General features: G+C 42.3%; 1 protein-coding gene across 3 annotated transcripts in view; it reads left to right on the top strand.

The window, feature by feature from the left end:
- The first annotated feature begins 627 nt into the window (after positions 1-627).
- The window catches only part of PRR5 (proline rich 5), an 83,836-nt gene continuing 58,887 nt past the window's right edge, over positions 628-25,576 (top strand). Inside the window, exons 1-2 of one of the 3 annotated variants that reach the window (XM_075899804.1) lie at positions 628-943; positions 23,785-24,047. In XM_075899804.1, the coding sequence (XP_075755919.1) occupies positions 23,917-24,047 (131 nt within the window). In that variant the 5' untranslated portion in view covers positions 628-943; positions 23,785-23,916. The remainder of the gene's footprint in view (positions 944-23,784; positions 24,048-25,576) is intronic. The other 2 variants (XM_075899791.1, XM_075899797.1) reach the window with 2 other exon arrangements.

A 25,576-nucleotide genomic window follows, 5' to 3' on the forward strand; every position in this document is an offset into this window, starting at 1 on the left:
TATATGTGTTTGTTGGTTTATGTGTATAGGCTGAAATTGATGCGATCTGACATTTACCAATAAAACTTTAAGCCTTCCAAGCTTAGTGATGAAGTACTGGAGCATTGTGATGAGTAGAGATCCACAGATTCCAAAGTCAGAAGGAGACCACCATGATTATCTCATCTGATCTTTTTTATAACACAGGCCATAAACTTTTTCTAAATAATTCCTAGAGCATATTTTTTAGAAAAACCTCCTTGTCTTTATTTTAAAATTGCGAGTGATGGAGAATTCACCATAATCACTGGTCAGTTGATTCACTGGGTAATTACTACATGGTTGAAACATTTGCACTGTATTTCTGTTTGAATTTGTATTCAACTTCCAGTTATGCTCTACTCTGTGCATTGAATATGATCCTTTATTCTAGTGGTCGGCAGAAAGTGGTGCATGGGCTGGATGTGGTTTGCCAGGGTTAGCCCTGGTCGGCCGAAAGACACTTTGTTTACCTGAGAATCCACAGGTACAGCTGCTCATAGCTCCTAGTGGCTGCGGTTCACTGTTTCCAGCCAATGGGAGCTGGGGCAAGTGGCATGGGCTGGGCAGTTCTCATTGGCTGGTAATGGTGAACCGTGGCCAACAGGAGCTGAAAGCGGCCATACATGAGGACTCTCAGGTAAATAAAGCATTCGGCAGCCTGCTAGGAGCTAACACTGACAAACCATGTCCATCCCACAGACTGCTTATTGCCTGTCACTGATTTATTCATAATGTTTTAGAACGTTTACACTACATTCTTTTTCATCTTCCTTTGCAGAGCTGCTTTTTTTTTTTTTTTTTTTTTACAAGTTGCTGATCTTTTCCACCAAATTTTCTTGCCTGTTGGAATTTCTCTGTGACCCTGGGGAATATATTGCAGAGGTGCCTGCCATTCAGTCCTGTGTTCTGCACCCATCAGCAGGTAAGGTACTGCCATTGCAACACCTGCCACTCACTGTTAAAATGCTTCCACTTCTCAAACATCCCTGCAGAGGGCTCAACTTCAGTGAAATGAAGAGCTGACTCCTTTTAACTTCTGTATTGCATAGTGTCCCATAGCAACTCCACATTGTACTGTCTGCCACTGAAGAATTAGTGCATAACATGGCAGTATCTTGTGATGTTTAAAGTCAGCTCATGTCGATATGTATCTGTCTAGCCGTCTAGCAATAAAAAAAATGGCACCAGTAACCTTCCAATTGTGAATCCATTTGCAGCTGGATTAGAGTTAAGTCTGTGAAAAAGCAACATAAGTGAGTGTTTGAAGCCTGGCACTTTAGAGTTGGGGGGCTCTGCATAAATTCAGTTCATAGTCTGAGAACCCCCATAACATTGAGCTGGAGAGGGAGGTACTTGTAGACCATAAAGCCTATTTTAAACTGGATTAAAGATTTCAGACACTGTTTACCAATACATGATTCATTCATGTGTATTGCTATAAATTGAGTCCAAGGGATTAATATTTGGGATTATGGTTTTCAGGAAGTAAGATGTTTTTTGGGTTTCTTGGAATATTTTCTAGAAAATGCCAATCATTGTGGGTGTGGGCGGTGAAAGAGAGAGGAGGGAAGAGAGAGTGTGTATGTGAGTGTATGACAGAGATATTATGGTTCCTTACTAATCCTTTTCAGTGTGTTGTTTCTTTTAACAGTGATACCATGTATAGTTATGCTGATTTTTTTTCTAGAACAAAAGCTTTCCAGTAACAGCTTTCAAATGATTTTTCTTCCCAAATCATCCCTTTTCTCACCCTTAAGTAGACCTTAAAGGAAGTTCATCCTACTGATTTGACTGAACTTCATCAGCAAAGCTCAGGATCTGCATTTTGCAATGGCTTCATTTAAAAAAAAATAATGTGGGTGACTCCCCTGATGGGTCTCATTGTAAAAATATTTAAACATTTTCTTGCAATACATAACCCCATATATGATGCTTTATTCTGAATTTATAGCAAGGAATAACTGCTGGGATATTCCTGGTGACATTTTTCACCCAAGTGTGTATTCACTCCCTATGCTCGTAAATTCCAATGAGGAGGATTAGATTTCCCCATATATATGTGACTGTGTCTCACATAGGGCTGCTCATGAGCAAAGATGCTACTCAACATCAGGATGGCAAATTGCACCTTGTATTGGTATGATCAATTAAGTAATTTTTGGCAGATTATGCCTGTGTGTGTTCCAAGTGGAAGACTGCTCACACCCTTGTGCATGCCCTATGAGAACTAAGCACAGTCACAGTCCCTGCACTCAGGAGAAAATTAGGAAGGTCCACATTGTGACTGAATCTTATGTAGCGGGAGCACTCAAAAAACCTTCCCATCTTGTGAACCCAACATTATAGTCATAATCCTTGTGTGCTCCAGACTGAAGGACTGCTTCTGGTTAGTGTGCACAGCAGTACTGGCCACACTGGGTGAAGGCAGAGTGATGCCTCCACTAGGGATATGAACGAGCAGTCAACTAGATGACTACTCTCATTGGAGGCAGTAAGTGGGAGGGAAGCAAGAGCCGCTGCTGGGGGGGAGCCAGCTTAAAATGTCACACTGGTAGGGTCATGCTGGAGGGGTCACGTTGTCATGTGTGGCCCCTCGCAGTTTCCAGAAGTACCAGAACATCCAATATTCTGGGGATGCATGAATGGCCACCCTAATATAAACCTGGTATCTGTGCCAATTAGCTTACATTTTAAGGTCCTGACCCTTACAAAGATTTATGGATGTGCTTCACTTTAAGCAAGCAGGCAATCCCATTTCCCTCAAAGGACTATTTCATGCTTAAGATCATGCATGTACACAGGTCTTTGTAGGATAGGGACCTGTGGACGAGCCACGGGGTGCGATCACCCTCTTCCGGCCGGCCAGGGGAGCTCAGCGGACCCCCTCGTCCGACTGTTGGCCCCCGGGTGGGATTCCTGACTCTGGGGCCGGTAGGTTGGGTGCGATCACCCCCTCTCAGGTGAGCGGGGGGGATTCAGCAGACCCGCTGTCCATCCTTCAACTCAGTTAGTGGGTCCCAGGCCCAGAGTTTGGCCCCTCTGGAGTAGGGGCTAGCCCCGTCGGCTTTAGTCTGATAGGCCTGCTGAAGCGTGAGAGCGTTTGCGTGTCCCCTGGTGGGGATTGTGGATAGAAGGGGGGAGGGGGACCTGAGCCCACCCTCTCCACCGGGTCCCAGCCGGGGGCCCTAAGTGCAGGGGGCCCGCATTGCCCCTGCATGCCAGACGGGGTTGCGTTCCCTAAATGCGTCCGTCCACGGGCGCCACAAGGACCCCACCCCGGGCTGCTTCCTCCCCCCATGGGCCCTTGGGGTCCGATTTCTGGCCCCTCCTTGCCTACCGGGGTTCTGATGCTCGGTGCCTGTGGCGCTCCTCAGTCGCTCCTCCTGGGGTCCGCTCTCCTGCGCCGAGTCCCTGCCAGATTGTACCCTCCTCGGGCGGCATGAGTTCCCCCGCTCGGTTTCGGCCTCCAGGCTGGCCGTCCACCGCCTGCGGGGGCTGTCCCAGGATGCCCTGGGGTAGGGGCGGGCCATCTGCTGGCCTCAGGGAGAGGTCCGGTCCGTCCTCGGCCCAGCCCTTCACCGCCTGCGGCGGAGGAGGTTGCCCCCTTTCCTGCTGCCAGCGGGCCCTTTTGAACTGGCCTGCTGGTTGTGATGTGGCCTGAGAACGCCCCTCCTCATCCCCCTGTGACAAGGCAGCTTCCCTCGCCGCGTTCCAGCCATCACTCACGGCCCCGGCCCCTCCCAGCACTGCCGGGGCCCACGGTTTCCCTGCCGCACATGCGTGGGCTCAGGTTCTGGTCCCACCGCCCTTCTCCGGCGGCATTGGGGTGCTGCGATGCTCCGCCCGCGGCCCCGCTCTCCTCCCTCCTCCCCGGGTGGTTTGGCGTGCGTGCCATTGGCGGCCCGTCACAGGACCTAATTAGAAACAGGACTTTTTGTTCTATCACAATAAAAGAAGGATGAATGTAACAGTAATAAAATCCGATCATCCAACTGTGCACTATGTTAGCTTGGTTTATATGGATAACACAGTTGGATGAGAGACATAATTTCATCTCTTATTATTTAGTAGCTTTAAAATTCCATGTTAAACCCTAGCTCCTTGTGCTCCCTTAATATTGCTCCCTGCTCAGTAAAAGTTACCCTGCATTTACTGCCTCTTCTTATTTTATTATTTGTTTTTCTCCCTCCTATATAGATGATACCCAACCAGCCCTCTTCTAGGAAATTGAGTGATGCAACCCACACAGTGTTCCTTGCTGGGGGGCTCCAGGGCCATATGCCTCCAGTGCCTTAAATCTGCACTATGGGTGATGGTCAGGAAAATTCAGCTAGCCACTCTCTCATAACCCTTTTGTGCTGCTGGCAAATCACTGCTGCTGAACCTCTTGAAATAGCTACGAAAGTATCTGCCTACTTGAAATACCAGTTTAACCTGTTAATGAAAAAACACCTCAAAGACAAAACAGTGCTCAACTAAGGTTGGAACAGTTGCATCAGAAAATGATGTGAAACATTAACGGTGTGCATGCCACATCAAGGAAAGATACAGTATTGTGGTCATGCTCAACTGAGCATAACAGCAAGCACATCACGCCCACAGGATCTGTTCCTGAACTCAGTGTTTGTTCAGCTTGAAAAAGGGAAGCAAAACTTGAGACGCTGGAATTGAACACAATAATTTTTAACTGTCTCTGTTCAAAACAGGTGTGATGGGTTGGATCACAGAGAACCCCTTTGAGACTGTCACTTGATGGGCTGATCATAGCACTGAGCCTGCCTGCCTGCCTGCCCTTTGCTGCTGCGGCACCTCATCACCCTGTTCGGTTGAGCCAAAACCTCTGATTCTCTCCCCCCACTCACGGCACAGAGTTGGGGTAACAACCCCCTAGCATAGTAACACCTCAGTCCTGGGAAGGCTCAGTCACAGGGACTTGACACAGCATGTTGATGCACAGCCCCAGTGGGATCAAAAACCCAGATAATTCCATCTTACTCTGTATAAAAGTTTTACACAGACCAAGCTCATAAAGTTCGTTCCTTTTATCAGTGAAAAGAGATATGCAAAGCTCTTGTTCCCTGCGTGCTCCCTCCTCCCCCAGGGTAACAATTATTTACACTTGATTTAGTAATAAACAAAAGTTATTTTATTAAATATAAAAAGTAGGATTTAAGTGGCTGCAAGAGATAACAGATCAAAGTAAGTTACTAAGCTAAAATAAAACAAAACATGCCAGCTAAGCCTGAGAGACGTTGTAACAAATTAATAATTTCTCACCCTAGTTTTATCTGAGGTGAAGTCTTTTCAGGCTTGAGCTGTTCTTTCTCACCTGGATCCAACAGTTCATTTCCATCCCTGTTGTTAGAGTTCTTTTGTTTCCACGTCCTTTCATGAATTCTCTGTGGTGGGGAGCAATCTGTGAAGCCTGCTGAAGATAATCATGGTTTGCCTCTTGTTCCTTATATGGAATTTTCCCAGGGTGGGATGTCTTTGTTCCATGCACCCCATCCCTGAGGAAAAGGATAACATTCAAGATGGATTCCAGTACCAAGTGGCATGATCCTGTCTTTGGAGAACCAACCATAGTTTAGGTTTACAGGAAAAACAAGATTATTTACAGATCACTATAAAATATCAATACAGTTGTGGCTACATAGGCCCCGGCACAGGTTAGCCATGTAAGTATAATCTCATTCAGCCCACTGTACTGAAGTGGCTAGCCTGCCCATGTAGTGATCGCTACATTGTTGCTCTTGGCACACTAGCAAAATCAAAGGTAGGATAGGTATGTCTACCCAAATCTGAAATTTATCCTGGCTTGAGAGTAGATGTACAGTAAACCTTCGCCTTTCATGATGGATATGGGAACACCTCCACTGCGAATGGCGAAATTCATAAATATTGGGAGTTGCGGCTCCTGGCCCCTGTGGTGTACTCCCTGCGACTCCTGAACTCGCTCCAGGAACCTGGAGCAGCAGGGAACTCACTACAGCTGCCAAGAGCTCTGGTGAACACCATGGCACCTGGCAGCTGTACTGAGTAAGCTGCGGGGAACTCTTGGCAGCCACAGGGTACTTGCCACTGCTCCCTCCCCAAGGCCAGGACAGAAGACCTGCAAATACATGGAACCATGAACAGCAATTCTGTGAATCGTGAGGGTCTCCAGTACCCATTAGGTGCTGTGTAACCAACAGGAATGGGCAGATAAAAAGTGTTCTTCAGCATCACTCAGTTTGTCTCAACTTACTATATTAATTTCTTCTCGAATACTTAATACAAGGCCAGGGGAGAAAAGTAGTGTGATTTCCACATTTTTCTCCAAACCAGACCTGTATAAGCAAGTTTTATAGGGCTAGGGACTACAAATAGAGGACAAAGGGGGTAAATAATTTGCTCAGAGTCAAAAAATAAGCCACTACTAGTGCCATCCCCAAACCTTTGAAAAACATATTGGGACTCAAGAAGTCATGAGATTGTTTTGAATTTTTTTTTAAAAATGGGTTATTTTAATTGGTGTTCTCGTTTCTGATCTTTTAAGACACACTTTTTCCAGCTTTTCTTTATAACTGTGAGAGCTAGAAACACATTTTTTAGTAAAAAGTAAGATTCTCAGATACGTATAGGATTCCAGGAGCTGGAGCTTTGAGTATAATGCCAAATATTGTTAGACTCACGATGGAAGCATAAGAGTTGGGGAGACTGAGTCAGTGATAGATTTGGGACCATTACCCAGGAATCCTGTCTTTCTTTTCCTCTAATCTAATCACTAGACCCGTGGTGTCCAACATGCTAGCCACTAGACACGTGACTGTTTGGCCGGTTGAGTGTGACTAGTTTGCTATAGCAATAGCCACAATAATGGCTACTGCTTCAGAGCTGGTTGGACACCACAGCACTAGACAATACTTTCTGAAAATTTAGCATTTTGTAAAACATAACATTGGGGGGGGAGTCCGTTCATAATTTGAAAAAACTAAGATTTTTCAAAAGCTGCTAGTGATTTTGGATGTCTCCATTCTTAGACGCCTTCCTTCTAGCACCTTCAAGTGGCCTATGGCGCACCCAACTTTTAAAAATTAAGGCCACTTTCAGTTATTTAAACTTACACACCCAAAAATTGAGTCAGTCAAAATTCCTAACCAGTTTGACAATGTTTTAAATTGCTAAAATGTTTGAAACGGGAAGTTTTTTGTTAAAAGTATGTGGTGGGAAAAGGGTGTTGTTATAGTAAAATAAAGCTTTCAGCTTGGCAGATGTGGAATAAGATTGGTGGTTTAATTTGTATTTGTATTTCACATTCAAATGGCATGTTAATTTCTTGTACTAAATAAAATAAAGAGAATCAAACAGAGAAGCATGAATCAAAAGTTTGGATCTGAATTTTGGGAAAGGGCACAGTCGAAATCTACATTTGAAATCATACAGCTGAATTCTACAAGTGGCCTCTTAGCTTTAAAACAGACTGAGGGTGCCACCGTCTACACTGCACCCTTAGCTCGAAATAAGATATGCAATTTGTGCTATGCAAATTGCGTATCTTATTTCGACTCTTTTTTGAAATAGGCTATTTCAAAATTTGGTGCATCTACACAATGCCGAATTTAGAAATTTTACATTTATTTCACTTTATAAATTGTCCCTTTTCCACCCTCGTAATCTCTTCAAGGTGTACTGCTCATTGTGTTGCCTATATACAGAAGCTGCAGAATGTGGAGAAGTGACTATTTTACAGGAATGGAAACATTTTTACCAGCTGTACTGATCAGTCTGATGAAACAGGTTTCTTAAAGGCTGCTGCAAGCTATAGTTTCTTACAGTTTCCTAATCACCTGTTTGTATGTTTACAGTCAGCCATAATTACAGTTCTGGGTCCTTAGAATCCCATGTGTCTGAGAGGAATGTAACAAACTTAGCATAATTCAATAGAATTTATTTTGCAAGTAATATCTCCAGCTAAACAGTAAGAATTTTATGGCCGCAGAACTTTTTAAATCTAATTCAGAAATGGATTGCGCCCATGTGAAATAAATATGTGCTGAGCCAAACCACTGCACAGAACTAAAATCTAACCAAAATATGACCTAAGGTTTGGAAAAATGTGGTTGCCTCCCTTTTTCTTTTATTCCGTTTTACTCCCCATCCCCTTTTCCTTTTCCTCTTTTCTTAGTCTAGAAACAGAGAAAGCAAAATATGAGAGAGGATGATGATTAGATATGACTGCCCTAGATGAAATCAGGAAGAACTGAAAAAATCTTTCCAGAATTCTGACCTCCTGTGAATTGCAGTATGAAAGATGAATTCTGGCAGTCCCTACTCAAGTTGATTTCAGTGGAAATTTGACTAAATAAGGATCACAGAACTGAGACAATATTCAGATAAGCTGTGGGAACTTATTAGACAAGGATTTCTGAGCCTTTTGATGTTTGGCATCACTAGTCTGAAGCTTGTTGCAGCTTTAAGAAATTGGCTGATTCATCTAGCAAACTGTTTGAAGTGGCCATGGCTGAAGGAGCTTAAGAAAAGCAAAATTTAAGAATAATACACATCTTCTCCCTCTCCTTCCCCTCCCCCGAATTGATGTCATATTATGAAGAATTTGGACAATGAAATGAAAGGAGGTTTGACGAATATATCATAGACACTTCCTGCTAAGTGATATTTAAAGCATCTCCTAAAAGGAGGTGGCGCACCTAGCTTGTGAATGTTGATTTTGAATTATTGGGGTGCTTGCATGGGGTTAGAGTGCAAGTGCTATCTGCCTTAGTGGAGGCTAACATGAAGCTACATGACCTCAAAAGTACAGCATCAAATGGATGGTGATTCAGACATTTTCTGTTCTTCTTCCATTTCTCTCCTGCTCTCCGGGGACAGAAGTTACTTCACTCCCCTTTATGGAACATCTTATGTCTCCCTATTCATCTGGCCAGCTATTCTTGCGGAGCAGTAAGGAAGTGGGGCTGAGCCCATATTCCATGCACTCCCTACCTGTTTCGTGCTGAGCAACAAGAAAGTAGCCTCCAGAGTCACAAGCAGAGCAGAGGCATATGGGGCACTTCCTAAAGACAGAATTCCTTGGGTACCCACACATAGGGAGCATTTGAAACGTTAGCCACTTGCTCCACTAGAAGGAACAGTTTTGCTTGGACTCTGCAGCCTTCTCTTACCCACACCATTAGGTCATTTTGAGTGTGTCTAGACTACAGAGTTTTGTCGACAAAAGTGGACTTTTGTCGACAAAACTATACCTGCGTCTACACTACCGCTGAGTTCTGTCGACATAACGTCGACAGAACTCAGCAGTTTTGTCGACGCTGGTAAACTTCATTTTACGAGGCATAACATCTTCTGTCGACAGAGTTCTGTCGACAGAAGGTGTTATTGCATGTAAGGTTGTGTCTAGACTACAGGGTTTTGTCGACAAAGAAGCTTGCTTTGTCGACAGAACTGAATGTAGTCTAGATGCTCTTTGTCGACAGAAGCTTTGTCGACAGTATCTGTCGACAAAGCTTCTGTCGACAAAACCCTGTAGTCTAGACGTACCCTTTGACTGAATAGGCTGTCTTTTTAGGAGCCATCAGTGGCTTTTAGCTTGGTTCTTTAACTTTCAATTGAAATTTTAAAACACAATAATAAAGGTTATTATTAAAAAGCAAATAAAAGACCCATTGCACAGACATCCAACTGGCAGAGGGATCACTGCTCAAGGAAGATGCCAGGTGAATTATACTTGGATGAAAGGTTCAGCTGGTTCACATTCCAGAAGGAAAAGGACTACATGGGCCAGGAAAGAAGTACTATTTTAAAACTTTTAACTAGATTTTTTTGAATAGCGAGAAGCCAAATAAAAAGTTGAAAACTCATTTGAAAAAAAGGCACTTGGAGTTGTCTTTTTAAATTACTTGTTTTATAAGAATAACTAAAACTTCTTAAAGTTCTTTTAACAAAAATTCCTGCTTTAATTGTCAGGGGCTGCAATCCTGCATCTTACTTGTGTGGCTTTTTTATGACTGCACACCCTGTCATATGGGTGTATGAAATAGCATAGTAGTGGTGCCCAGTAGCACTGCAGTCGGTAAAGATCTGCTTGCTTCTCCTTCCTAAATTCTCCTATCCGGCGTTTAATCATGTTTGTCATTTATTACAGCCACTTCAGATATCATCAGGCTGAAACTTGGTACTCAGTCCAGTTGCATTTTTAAAGATGTAAACTAATTCAAATTGGTATGTCTGGTTTTGCATTAGAGATTTCTCAGGATCATTCTTCTCACCTCACTCCCAAGTGACTAAAATATATCAGCTTGAAAACGTAAAGGTTACTTAAATGTGGTTCCAAAGTACTTGACAGTGTCTGTAAAGACAGAAAAGCTAAGTATGTTTAACAAATAAAGAGCCAGATTCTGAGCCTCCTGCTCATGGTGAGGAGTACTTTCCTCCTTAAGTATGTCCAGTGCTTTTTTTGTACCGTCACAAAAAAAGCACTTAGTATGCCGAACTGATTTCAGTGGGACTGCTCAGGAATATGCTATTCAGGGTGAATAAGGGTATTGGAATCTGGCTTTTACCAGTAATTTAAGAGCATAAACTGGGTCAGACCAAAGGTCCGTCTAGCCCAGCATCCTGTCTACCAACAGTGGCCAATACCAGGAGCCCCAGAGGGAATGAACAGAACGGATAATCATCAAGTGATCCCTTGCCTGTCACCCATTCCCAGTTTTTGACACAGGCTAAGGACACAATTCCTTCCCATCCTGGCTAATGACCGTTGATGGATCTATGTTCCATGAATTTATTTAGTTCTTTTTTGAATCCTGTTAAAGTCCTGGTCTTCACAACATCCTCTGGCAAGGAGTTCTACAGGTTGACTCTGCATTGTGTGAAGAAATATGTCCTTTTTTGTTTTAAACCTGCTGCCTGTTAATTTCATTTGCTGACCCTTAGTTCTTGTGTTATGGGAACAAGTAAATAATTTCTCTATATTTACTTTCTCCACGCCAGTCATGGTTTTATAGACCACTAGCATAGAGGCACTTTGTTGTCTCTTTTCCAAACTGAAAAGTCCCTGTCTTATTAATCTCCCCTTGTACAGCAGCCCTTATAAGTTTTGTTCCCTCTTTCTGAAATTTTTTTGAGATAAGATGACCACATGTGCATATAGTATTCAAGATGTGGGCGTACCATAAATTTATATAGAGGCAATAAGATAGTCTTTGTCTTATTCTCTGTCCCTTTCCTAATGATTCCTAACATTGTTCGCTTGTTTTGCTGCTGCTTGACATTGAACTTCAAAGTGGGAGAGAGATCATGATTTTGAGGAGAAATTTCCCATTCCCAGGATCCGTGGGCGTCTCCATGATTTGTTGTCCCCCATCTTGGGATGGAAGAAAAGGGTTAGTGTCGTGGTTATGTTAATTTTATACATAGCCCAGTCATTCTTTAAGTGAGAGGAAGATACTCTGCTCGACTGAACAATCTAGGTTAAGCTTTAGCTGGGAAATCCCATGGAATTTTCTTCACTTCCCCCCCCCAAGCTTCCACACTTGGATTTCTCTATGTGAGGGAAAGCTCTGATGTCTGCAGGACTGGGACTTATGGAAATGCTGGGTTTTTCTTTTTCTTCTTCTTCTCTTCATCCTCTATCATCATCATCATCGTCTACCCTGATGTTGACACTGGCTTCTACTCTGAATGACAACTCATTAGGCATGATACCGACCACATATGCATTGTATTATAAGAACATAAGAACAGCCATACTGGGTCAGACCAAAGGTCCATCTAGCCCAGTAGCCTGTCTGCCAACAGTGGCCAGCACCAGGTGCCCCAGAGAGGGTGGACCGAAGATAATGATCAAGCGATTTGTCTCCTGCCATCCCTCTCCAGCCTCTGACAGAGGCCAGGGACACCATTTCTATCCCTTGGCTAATAGCCTTTTATGGGCCTAACCTCCATGAAATTATCTAGCTTCTCTTTAAACTCTGTTATCGTCCTAGCCTTCACAGCCTCCTCTGGCAAGGAGTTCCACAGGTTGACTACACTCTGTGTGAAGAAGAATTTTCTTTTATTAGTTTTAAACCTGCTACCCATTAATTTCATTTGGTGTCCTCTAGTTCTTCTATTATGGGAACTAATAAATAACTTTTCTTTATCCGCCCTCTCCACACCACTCATGATTTTATATACCCCTCAGTCTTCTCTTTTCTAAACTGAAAAGTCCCAGTCGCTTTAACCTCTCTTCATATGGGACCCGTTCCAAACCCCTAATCATTTTAGTTGCCTTTTTCTGAACCCTCTCCAAGACCAAAATATTTTTTTTGAGGTGAGGAGACCACATCTGTACACAGTATTCAAGATGTGGGCGTACCATAGTTTTATACAGGGGCAGTAAGATATTCTATGTCTTATTTTCTATCCCTTTCTTAATAATTCCTAGCATCCTATTTGCCTTTTTGACCACCGCTGGACACCGTGTGGAAGTTTTCAGAGAACTGTCCACGATAACTCCAAGATCTCTTTCCTGATTTGTCATAGCCAAATTAGCCCCCATCATACTGTACGTATAGTTGGGGTTATTTTTTCTAATGTAACTTACCTTTACACTTATCCACATTAAATTTCATTTGCCATTGTGTTGCCCAATCACTCAGTTTGGTGAGATCTTCTTGGAGTCCCTCACAGTCTGCTTCTGTCTTGACTATCCTAAACAGTTTGGTATCATCCGCAAACTTTACTACCTCTCTGCTTACCCCTTTCTCCCGATCTTTATGAATAAGTTGAATAGGATTGGTCCCAGGACTGACCAATGGGGGACACCACTAGTTACCCCTCTCCATTATGAAAATTTACCATTTATTCCTACCCTTTGTTTCCTGTCTTTTAACCAGTTCTCAATCCAAGAAAGGACCTTCCCTCTTATCCCATGGTCATGTAATTTACACAAGAGCCTTTGGTGAGGGACTTTGTCAAAGTCTTTCTGAAAATCTAAGTATACTATATCTACTGGATCCCCCTTGTCTGCATGTTTGTTAACCCCTTCAAAGAACTCTAATAGATTAGTAAGACATGATTTCCCTTTACAGAAACCATGTTGACTTTTGTCCAACAAATTATGTTCTTCTACATGCCTCACAATTTTATTCTATCTGCTACTATGACATGTGATTGGAACTTGAAGCTGGGCTGATGGGAAGGAGGGATGAGATAGTTGTGTAAATTGACAAATATAGCCAAAAGGAGCTGTTAAGAATTCTCACAAACCTTGCTGTGTAGTTTCCTAAATTTCTAGCATTTATCTAGTCCACTCTAGGATGCTACAGAAAATGGGACCTGCTAATGTTGTGACATCAGGGAGAAAGGAAAGATTAAGATACATGTAGAAGTTGAAAATCAGTTGTGTGGTCACTGCCTTTCTTGCTCTTGCTATTTCGAGACCAGTATTTTGTTCTGTAGTTATGTGCATGGTAAGAATGTATGTATATCATGTGCATGGTAAGAATCCTTCTTATTAAATGGTTGTGCAAGGTCATCACTTCAAAATGTGGCATACCACATCCTACATTGCAGGAGCTTCAAAATCTCACCACATTGCTTGTGGCTGCCATTTTGGAGTTGCTCTCTTCAAGAGGAAAGGCTTCTATGTCAAGTTTTAAAAGTTTGGTTTCATTTATAAAAGAGGGTTCAATAGAAGCTGTACTTTCTTCATAGTCCAGTTCTTCATGCTGTCTGAGCTCAAAGATAGCTTTGCTTTTGAAAAAAAATGGATCTTTTCAAAGCCGAAGGGAATGAAATACCTTCTGAAGAGCCAATCCAGATTGATGGCCAGGCTTTCGTAGCTCTTGCAGTACTCTGTACTTTGTTCCAGAAAGTTAAAGTACTTTTAAGAAAAAAGCACAATGGGACCCAGGAAGAGAAGCTTGAAGTATCCTTCATACTTTGATGCAAGGCTTCCCCCCCCCCCCCCAAAAAAAAATTCTCGCACTTCATTAGTTAAGTCTGTGCTGACCTTCTTGAATTTCTCATGGGGGTTGGCAGTAATCTTAAGGCAGTGCTTGTGTTTTCAGTAACTCACACATGAACATGTTAACGGTAGAGCTCGGCAGTTGTGTTGTTAACAGCTGCAGTGTATTGGAAACTCAGCTTTTTACCAAAGTGGGCTCTTTATCTTGGTGCCCTTCCAAGACAATCAGAGCCTTCTTGGAAGACCTTGAATTGGAACCGTGTGGATGTAAGAAAGGCGGTGCAGCATAACACACAGCTCTGGCCTCCTTGGAATCATAGATTTGGAAGGCACTGTACCATGTATAACTGATGAAGATAGCACAGTGATGGCTGAACTGCTACGTCAAGGTCATAGTGTTCAGAGATACTATTAATATCATGCAGGGTAAGCAATTTATGAGAGAATTCATTCAGCAGTTGACAAACATCATAAACATGAGTTGCTTTTAAAGATTATTTTTCTACTATACCATGAATTTGTAAAAAAAAGATAAAAACAGTTTCAATGATGCAGTTATTTATTGAATGAAATTTTGAAATGTCAATTTATTATGTATCACATTATATTCCATTATGTAACAAAGCCCTATGCTTGGATGGACATTGATATCATCACCCTATTTACAGTGAGTTGTAGTACAGTGGTGTTGGGTGAGTCCGTAGCACTGAGACCTTGAATTGCTGCTGCCCAGAGGTGTTGTTACTGATAAAGAACAGACCCTGTTGGTTACTAAAGTGAAGAGTGATGAGGAAACTCATAAATGATATGGATAATGCAGACTAAGCCACTGATCTTCACTGTCTCATAAAACATTCCAACATGTTCATTCCAATTACAGCTCTCACTTTAATTGCTAAACCCTACAACAGGGGTAGGCAATAAGAAGCCATGTGCTGGATACAGTTCACCGCTGGCATGATACCAGACACCTTATTTATCTGGGCATCTGCAGTATGGGCTCTGACAGCTTCTGTGGGCTACAATTTACTGTCTTACATATTTTGAAATAGAGTGAAAGTATACAGTAATTTTCTTTTTAAAAAGGATGCTTGAAATAATAAAAGTAATACAAATACTATTTTGCATGGTTCTTAATATTATTATTTGAGATCTCAAAGCACATGACAAACATTTACTTATTTAATTTACCTTGATATCCCCATGTGGGAGTGGAGGCACAAACTACCCTCCATAGGGTAGTTGTAAAGGTTTAAGATGTTACTCTCCCATGCAGAACTGTGAACTAAGAACATGGATCCCACAGCTATGCAGAGCCCTACTAAGATGATTTCAAAGGTACCCAGTAGAGAGGTTCTGCTGGGCAGATGGAATACGGGATCAGCTGGCCTATGAAGCAGGTATATATTCTCATCTTTCTCAGTCTGTAAAATCTGAGGCAGAAAGATTGAGAATCCAAAGCCATAGAGAGGGTCTAGAGCTGGAATAGGAATTGGGAAGCCTTGTCTTTTTTAGTCTTCAGCTCTGACTACTGTGTTAGCTCACAGCTCCCTGCTTTAGTGTTCATAAAGTCTGTTCATTTGTGTGCATACAAGCATTTGGGGTTTTTTTAAAGTTCTTATATACAGAACCTTTGCTGTTACTTGGTAGTAGGGTTACAAGATGATTTCAAAAAAATACCAGACACGCTTGATCTCAGATGGGGATAGAAGGGGCTGGCCAGGAGGGGAGTGGGGCTGGCCAGGAGGAGGTCAGGGGGAGCGGGGCTGGCCAGGGGAGATCGTGGGTGGGGGGAGGAATGGCCGGCAGGAAGCAGGGTTGGCCGGGACGGGGTTGGGGGGAGCGGGTCTGGCTGGGGGGGGAACCGGCCGGTGGGGAGCAGGGCTGATTGTGGGGAGCGGTGCTGGACTGGCTTGGCTGGGAAGGGATCGGGGAGAGCGGGGCTGGCCGGGGGGGAAACCAGCTGGCGGGGAGAAGGGCTGGTCGGCAGGAGGTCGGGGGAAGCGGGGCTGGCCTCGCCGGCAGGGGGTTGGAGGGAGCGAGGCTGGCTGGTGGGGAGCAGGGCTGACACAGGTGCACGCAGATCCCAGGATGCTGCCCATCCCATGCATGATCCTGGCGGGGTGCACGGGCGAGTCTGGCCCCGGGGATTCCATCCCGCCCCAGGCCCACCCTCACCCCCTCCCTCTCTCTCCTCTCTACTGTGTAGCTGCATACTGCCTGGCTGGTAGACACGCTCACGCAGTGTGAGCATGTCTACCAGCAAGGCAGTATTCAACTACATACCGATACTCATGATAATAATAAAACTTATTTAATTAGAAAATACTGCAAAAGCGACGAGGAGTCCTGTGGCACCTTATAGACTAACTGAAGTGTAGGAGCATAAGCTTTCGTGGGCAAAGACCCACTTCGTCAGATGCATGCATCTGACGAAGTGGGTCTTTGCCCACGAAAGCTTATGCTCCTACACTTCAGTTAGTCTATAAGGTGCCACAGGACTCCTCGTCGCTTTTGCAGATTCAGACTAACACAGCTACCCCTCTGATACTAGAAAATACTGGACATTTATATTTCCAGTATTTTCTCAATTTGTTTCCCGGACAGAAAGCTCAAATACCGGACTGTCTGGTTCAAATACCGGACACCTGGCAACCCTGCTTCGTAGTGTTCCAAGACGTCTTCTCACAGACATGAACATTGAGCCAGATCCTCCTGTGGGGAAACTGACATGTTCCATTGGAAGTCAGTGGATCTGCGTGGACTTGGCCTAACTGCAGAACAAGTCTAATATTTCTGATGAGTGGCTGCAGTTATAAAATTTACTGCAAAATGGCAGCATGATCCAGATGGTGCCCTTTAACTGAGATTTAGGGAGGAGGCTCTTCACAGGCTTGTTTCCTTCTGCTTGGCTGGAAGAGGGAAGTCACCTGTGTAGCAAAGTCTCACCCCCACCCACACCTTGACTATCCCTCCACAAAAGCTCCTACAAAGAGCTCCATGGAGTTTTGGGAATGAAGCTGAGGTTAGGAAATGATAAATCAGAGGACAGGCTTTTCCTGTAGAACTTTATTACTACCCTAGGACCAGCTATAGTAAATGACAGCAGAAACTGCTCTAGTGAGCTGACTTTATTTCCAGATTCTTTATCATTGATTGGTTGCAAATTTAATTTCATTTTATATTTCCTTTACTCTCAACTATTCTTTTTTTTCCCCCTACCAACAAGGAATCATTAAGGAGAGATTTTCTCAAAATAATTGATGCGTTCAGTGCTTCTCCTTTTCCTTCCATTACCCTCTTCTTTTTACCAAGAGGAGCTTTCTTCCCATCAAGTGCTAACTGTTGGTGGAACAAAACAAACTGTGCCTTTAAGAAGTGTGCTTTTTAAAAAGAGTAATTCTTCGTCTTTGGCATGTGTTGAGACATGTTTTCAGTTCGGCTGTGTGGTTTATAAGATCTAAAAATGCGTTTGTCTGGTGGAGTTTTTAACTATTTATTTAAAGAGTCGGAGTTCACTTATCTGTTCTTTAGTTGGATTCAAAAGAATAATCAGCATTTCTAAGGCAATTCTACCCACAACTCTTCTGAAAAGTGGGGGAAATGAAATTAGTATTTTTATTAATTAAAAAGATATTGTAGTCTAGTGCTAATATTCAATTTAAAAGACTATGCTCTAATAAAATAAAACTGACATAGCAAATTCTGTTCTGAAATGTTTCCATACATATATAGATATCACTGCTGTGTTATGTTGTCAGTGTGGTGGCTTGCATGGAACTGAGGGGGAAATTTGGCCCATAATAATCACAGTTGCTAAGATGCATTATTTCTTCTGATATTTGGAGTGTTTATAAAAGCCCCAACTCCTGGAGTATTGTAATATGAAAAACTTTCTTTCTTTCTTTCTTTCTTTCTTTCTTTCTTTCTTTCTTTCTTTCTTTCTTTCTTTCTTTCTTTCTTTCTTTCTTTCTTTCTTTCTTTCTTTCTTTCTTTCTCCCCCTCCCTCCTGTGCCCTCCTCCCCCCCCCCCCCCGCCTTTTGGTAGTTCAGAGAAGCTAAAAATGTGACCAAACAGTGCTCAAAACCCAGAAAGACAAATAAAAACAACCCAGTATTTATTACTGAGAGTAAATTTCTTTATTTTTGGGGATGGGTGGGGGCTGCCTCAAGATTGTTTAATCCTTGGAACTGGCAATGCTATAATAATTAAAATACAGCATTCAATCACAAATTAACATACTTGACAAATAGATGCATGTTAGGGTTGCACTTAAGGGTTTTATTTATCTATTTATTATTTATTTTATTTTAAAAACTGCAATTCTACACAGGGCCCTGGCATTGGACTGCAGCAACTGTGCACACCATATAGGGCCATGGTGTCCAACATGCTAGCCCCTAGCCACATGTGTCTATTTGGCTGATTGAGTGTGGTTAGTTTGCGTTAGCAATGGCAGAACTGGTTGGACACTATGGATATAGGGGCTTCTAGACAGTGGATTGCTGTATCAATTGATCTACCGGTGGTTGATTTAACATGTCTGCTCAGATGAGACAAATTGACTATGTCGGTAGCCTATTTTATGTGCCTCTGTCAGCAGAGGCATGTAGTCTAGACGTACCCTAGGAGAGTGGCCTCAAGGGTTCTGTTCCTACTTTGCTGCCATCTTTCTGTGTAGCACTGGTCACTTCACTTAATCATTGGATCAAAGTCCCATGTGAATTAAAAAGAGATGATAATATTTAATCTTGCTTCACAGTTGTATGCTAGGGTTGAGTTAATTAATGTCTGCAAAGTACTTCAGAGGCTTGGAGCTTTTAAGTGCCAAGTGTTGCTATCTGTATTTAAGATGCATTGATTATTCACTGTGGAGCCATGGCAACACCCCTCCCTTTCCTGTGTCACTAGTTGGTTTTGGTGATCTCATCCCTACTCCTGTGCAATACTTAAGCATTTGGAAAGTCTGTTATTTTCCTGCTATTTAGTCGGAAGTGAGTGGTATGTAGGGGCTGCTCTTTTAGGAAGATGGTGCAGAGCAATAGCAGCACTCCAATGCATTTATATCTCAAAGGCTACATGTGCACGTAGAGCAGTGTGTAGGCTGTTCAGATACTGCATGCCCAGCTAGCATGTGTATGAATAGTGTGTAGACGGTGAGGCACAGCTCAGACAAGTCAAGCCTTCTACACATGTGAGGCCCGGCCCAAAGCACCAGTGTGGCTCTCTCCGAGGCAGACAGTGCCTGTCATGTCTATACTGCTATGTTTAGCAGTGTCATGTCTGCTGCCGGAGTCTTTCCACACGGCAGATAAAGCATCCAGCAGTGAGGAAAGGCTCTGACCAGAGAGAGACAGTAGGAAAAGGCACTAGCACCTTGCTGAGCCTTTGCCCACTGCCTCCCTGCTGCCAAAGTGTTCCCTACTTCTGGACCCTTTCCCTGCAGCTAGAGCCTTGCAAGGTATGTGCATCGTGCCTGTAGTCTACCCACCACTGTAAGAGTAGATGCAGCCAGAGTCAGGGAGCACTGTAGCTCTTCCTCTCTCCCCTAACTCTGCCTTCTTTCCTCTCTGCTCCTTACCCCAGACAGCACTATACTCTCCCTAGCATGCAGCATAATGGCCTAGAAGACAGTGGTTAAGAGTATGGGATTAGGAGTTAGAACTCTGGGGTTCTATTCCCAACTCTGCTTTGGCTCACTGTGTGATCTAGGCCATTCCCCTGTGCCCTTCATTGTAAAGGATAAATGGGCATAATAAATGTTCCTTAATTCCCAGTGGCTTTCAGGCTGAATTAGGACTTGTGGACATGGGGCTGGCACCTCCTGAGAAGTAAGCTAGGAGGCTAATTTTTAAGCACAATAGCTACTCTGTGCCTCAGTTAATGCTTAGAAAGCGATTAAGCTCTGTGAGAGAAAAGTGCCATGTAAGTGCTAAATACCTTTCTGTTCTTATGAATGTGTGTAGGTAGTCTTCATTGAAAGCAAAGTAGCTTATCTGAAAATCAACATTTGGTCAGGTGGAGGCATAGATTGCATGTTAGTGGCATAGGAGGAAGGAGGAGTGTAAATAAAACCTGCCCACTTCTACTCAACAGAAAAAACTGTCTTGGAAGTGGAAATGATTCTTATCCCTTGTGGTTTATGTGAAAGACAGACTTTGGATCTAGTATTCAGATGCAGAGGCCATTCATTGAGACTGAGAGGTAGAAGTTAGTGCAGTTCAGTTATTGATGTGGAATTTGCAGTTACGGAACGAGAGAGCTTTTTTCCTTCTGTTAGCGTATATCCAGGGGTTAGTTAGTATATCTGAAGTGAAGCCCCGTACTGCCTTTAGCAGCAGCACTTCCTATATGCAGTTGAAAACCTATCACAAACACTGAGATTACTCAAGTAAGCATGTGGAGCATTCAAAGGAAAAAGATGAAGAGCAATTAAAAGGAGAGTTTAAAAATTATCTTTGCATCAAGAGAATTGCTAACAGCTATTCTACAAGCACAGCCAATGTGCATGTTGTAAGCTTTTCCTGTGTAGTCAAGAAAGGAGAAAGAACTAACATTCCAAGAAAGATTTAATCCACATTGTGTAAAACCTCTCTAGTTCACAGTGATTGAGAAACAGTAAATGTTTGTCTTCAAAGGAGAGTAGAAACTGAAAGAAGGCAGAATTATACTGTCACAGATTAACCAGGTTATCAGCTAGTCATTTCATTAAAAAGAGTAATGAAATGCTTAGCTGAACGACCTCCCCAGAAAACTCCTCATTACAAATTACCTAGTTTCTCCCTTTGTTCATCCAGATAAATTTCAATGTTCATCCTCTCTGAACAAACAGGGCTCTACTGTATGTGTTTTAGTTCAGTGATTTGTATGCTGTAGAAGTCACCTCATTGCTTAGAATACTGTGATATGTTGTGTTTGTTTTCTTTTCGCTGCTTTATATATAGTGGACTGTTTGTTTTTGTTTGAGGGGTTTAAACATCTGGAACAGAGTAGAAATAACCACGTCTTTGTACAAAAGTAGATTAGATTTAGAACTGTAGTCATAAAAATGATTTTTTCTGTTTCATACATTATGATACCCATCTCCCCTATGCCAGATTGTTGGGGCGGGAAGGGCAGCCAATAGAAAATTAAACCAAGTCTTTGCTTGAGAACTAATATTAGCCCAAAATAAAATATTATTCCCCTGTGATCTGTTCAGTGTCTTATTCTCCTCTCCCTCCCCTGCCAGTACGCAAAGAGCTCAGCTCAGTTTTGGGCAGAGGTGGGGAATAAATACATGAATCCAGATTTTGACAATACTTACAAATGACTGATTCATATAAGGCATCTGTGAATTTCAAAATCAGTTTTCACTCCTCTGACGCATTAATTTGTTATTAAAGACATACATACATATACTTAGGCATGGCAGAATTTAAAGGATTTTATCAATGTTTATTTTAAGCATTTTTTTCTGTTGTTTACAGGTATAGGAAATTATGGGGGGCTTGCCAAGGAATAATTATTTAATGGAAGTAGATATTGAGATTCAAAAAATTAAAATTTGTAACCATTAAAACACAGATGGCTGTGTCTGCACTGGCCACTTATTCTGGAAAATCAGCCGGTTTTCTGCAATAACTTGCCAGCTGTCTACACTGGCCCCTTGAATTTCCGGAAAAGCACTGACGATCTACTGTAAAATCATCAGTGCTTTTCCGGAAAAACTATGCTGCTCCCGTTCGGGCAAAAGTCCTTTTTCCGGAAAACTGTTCCAGAAAAGGGCCAGTGTAGACAGCACAGATTTCTTTTCCGCAAAAAAGCCCCGATCGCGAAAACGACGATTAGGGCTTTTTTGCAGAAAAGCACGTCTACATTGGCACGGATGCTTTTCCGGAAAAAGTGCTTTCCAGAAAAGCATCCTGCCAGTGTAGACGCGCTTTTTCCGGAAATACTTATAATGGAAAACTGTTCCATTTTAAGCATTTCCGGAAAAGGGTGCCAGTGTAGACGTAGCCAGATTGTCACATCACATATCAAAATATATGATGTAAATATCCTTAAACCAAACTCTAATAAGTTTCAAGTAGCATTTTTCTTACTCCATACATTTTTATTATAATCAATAGAAATATGTTTCTATCCGTTTGCATGTGTACGATGAAATCGATGTTTTCTGACACTTGCTAATAAAATTGAATCCTTCCAAGGCTACATATGCTCAACATGTATTCACAGATCTAATCTGTTTGACATTTATATACAAGAAAAACAAATGAGACAAATAATTATTAGGGATGTAGAAGTACATGATTAATCTGGGCTCATTGGTTAACCTTCATAGTTACATGCTGGCTGCCGGTATGTGCGGGGAGCTTGCTTAAAAGTTGGCTCTCGGGGAGGTGCCCTCCTCATTGCTGTCTCTGTATCAGTGCGGGAAAGGGGGACAAGGCTGGTGGGAGCTGGCTCTTCTCATGCCTGGTTTCTGGGGAGCCAAATGTCCCCCTCCCTCTCATATAACTGAATTTCAGTGGTTACATGTTTACTTAGTTAATCACATTTTAACATCCCTAATAATTATAAATGTTCTGTGCAATTTTATCCCACAAGAAAGTTTTATTCATGTTCTGATTAGTATCATATCCTGCAAAAAGTCCTTTTCGTTTAAATTGGGCTGTTTGCAGAGTAATCTGTTACTTACATGAAAATGGCCCCAAGAGTTGTCTAATGCTCATCTGATGCATGTCTAACCTTTTTTAGGAAATTGGTTACAAACATAGGTCAGTGCTTATATTAAAAATACCTCGTGATATGAAACAAAATCTTGGTGCAATATCAAGTCATACATTGGCTAGACTCTTCCACCAACGAATAATTTTTACTAATATTGCAGCATCAGAGAGAGCAGGACGTTCTTCTCTTTGAAGTTAACAAGATAACTGAGCTGCGGCTTTTGTTGAGCCTAGATATGCCGGGGATAGTGAAGCTGTTATTTCAGTTTAAAAAAATTTAAAAATCCCAAATAGTTAACCTTCTTATTCACTCTATTTAACCTCTGAAGTTCCTCAAAATAAAAGAACCAGCTTCTACTTAATGGTGTGTTCTTTCTTTCTTTCTTTCTTTCTTTCTTTCTTTCTTTCTTTCTTTCTTTCTTTCTTTCTTTCTTTCTTTCTTTCTTTCTTTCTTTCTTTCTTTCTTTCTTTCTTTCTTTCTTTCTTTCTTTCTTTCTTTCTTTCTTTCTTTCTTTCTAATACTCTCCCTCTTGTGGCTTATCAGACACTTTCAGTTTAAACAGCCTCTGAGGCAAACACTAGGTTTGTACTGCATGTGTGTACATGAATGTGTGCCTGAGTGTAAGTATTTCTAACGTGGTGGGACATAGGCAGTTATGAAACTTTCCAATAAAGTCTTGGTGCGTCAGTATTGGTGGTTGGTTTTTTGTTTTTTTCCGTTGCCCTCTGATTTCATTTCCAGTTATGAGTGAAGAAAAAGGGGGTGGGGAAAAAACCCTCAAAACCAGATCATTGAGGAAAGAAGCAATTCCCATGACAGGTGGAGCTTGCAGCATATTGAATGAGATTCCTCATTTTTGGTGCACAGGAGCAGGGGAAAGGGGAAATCTTTTCACTTTGGGCAGCTGCTGGTTCAAAGGGGCCCCAGCAAACTGTTAAAGCAACAGTGAGAAGTTTGGTTTTTATTTTTTTAAAAGACTGGAGAAATTATTAACCACAGTTTATGACGTCACAGTTGATCTGATTAAAGGTTTGTTTTCTTGCTGGCAGAGGTGTGCTCTCTAGAGACTGGTTCTCTCTTCTTTTTTTTTTAAGTTTCTTTTTTGAACAACAAACGGAGAGAACTGCTCGTATTGCTGCTGCTGCTGCTGCTGCTCCAGCTGCGTGTGTGTGTGTGTAAAAAGGATGGTGTATCTGTAGCTGCCACGCACAAACACACATTTGACCATGAGGACTCTTCGCAGGTTGAAGTTCATGAGTTCGCCCAGCCTCAGTGATCTGGGCAAGAGAGAGCAGGCAGCCTTGGATGAGCGGGGGACCCAGCAGCGACGGGCCTGCTCCAACGCTACCTGGAACAGGTAAGTTCTTGCTTGGGAGCCTCTACTCTCTCCGACAGCAGCCGACATGATTAATTCCACAATTACCATCTCTTTCTCTGTTTCAGTCTGGAATAGTTTATTCCTAACAATGCTTTATTTCAGAAATGTAACACCATATTGGCTTCTGCATTCATGTATTATGTGTAACCAAAGACCCATTTAGTAACAGGTGGGAACAGTCTTTGAGGCTACTGTTAACCTTTTCCTCAGTGCTGACCAAAAAAATAAACTAGCCCTCTTGAAGATGGTTCAGCCTACGCTCCATTCTGACAGGCAGGAACTTCTTTCAAAGTCCCAGCATACACATACATTCTTTCACTTTGATAGACATTTTAGTTCATGGTTGATTTGGTTTTGTTTAAAAGTGTCTGTATATGTTCTGCTTTGCTGTGTTTTCTGTATATGTTTTGGAAGGGGGAAAATAATCCATAAAGCTTGCTTTTTTCTGTGTATGAATTCTATGTTGATCACGGTTTGTCAAAACAGTAACTTGGAGGAACATTTTCCGAACTGAGTGACTTAGGCATTTAAGAGCCTTAGTCTCAGTGACTTTAATTGAGACATTGACTACTACGTGCCTCAGGCTCAAATTTTTAAAGGTGTTTAGGTGCCTAACTCCTATTAAAATCAAGGTGCCTAAATACCTTTTAAAAACTTGGCTTTAAGTCAATCATTTGAAAATGAGCATTGGGTACTTTGAAAAATGTTACTGATATTTTTAAAAAACACTGATACATATTGACCGTAAGATAGAAATTACTGAACCACCCCTGCCTCTTCCCGCCCCCCATTTTTTTTCTCTTCCTCCCTTCCCCCCTTCTTCCTTATTTTTGGTTCTGTACATCCAACACTCCGGTCATCTGAAGAAATGGGCTGTGCCCACGAAAGCTCATGATACCATCTACATATTTTGTTAGTCTTTAAAGTGCTATCAGACTATCTGTTGTTTTTTAAGTTTATCCTGTACAGACTAACTCGGCTACCCCTCTGAAGCTAATAAGATTATGTCGGTGTACAAAAAAAGATTCTAAAAAAACCCCTCTTCTGTCACTATGATCATGCTGTTATTTGTTTACTCATGTATTTATTATCAGCTCTTTAAGAGCTAGCAGCTTGCGAGGCATTTTAACAATATAAGACAGAAAGGAGAAACTGTCCTGGCTCTGATAAGCTTGCATCTTAAATAATACCAGTATGCACAGGGAGAGCTAATTCAAGATCTGATTCTGCCGCTCTTACTCTCTCTTCACTTCCCCCATTGTCTCACGGGAATCAGTAAGGCTGCTTTCAGAGTAAAACACTGGTCAATGTGAGTTAGAGTGACAGAATATGGTCCTTGGAGCTTTTTATAATGGTGTGCTGACAGCTTTCACTGTCTGGGATTAGCATTTATGGGCCTTGTGGGAGAAGTGAGTTGTCAGACTGGAGAGAGGAGGGTTGCCTGGCAAACTGGGATAGGAAGGGTTTAGGGAACAGTGTGGAAGGGACCTTGTGGTGCTGCATGAACA

This window comes from Pelodiscus sinensis, chromosome 1 (genome assembly GCF_049634645.1).
Source record: "Pelodiscus sinensis isolate JC-2024 chromosome 1, ASM4963464v1, whole genome shotgun sequence".
NCBI classification, from domain to species: Eukaryota; Metazoa; Chordata; order Testudines; family Trionychidae; genus Pelodiscus; species Pelodiscus sinensis.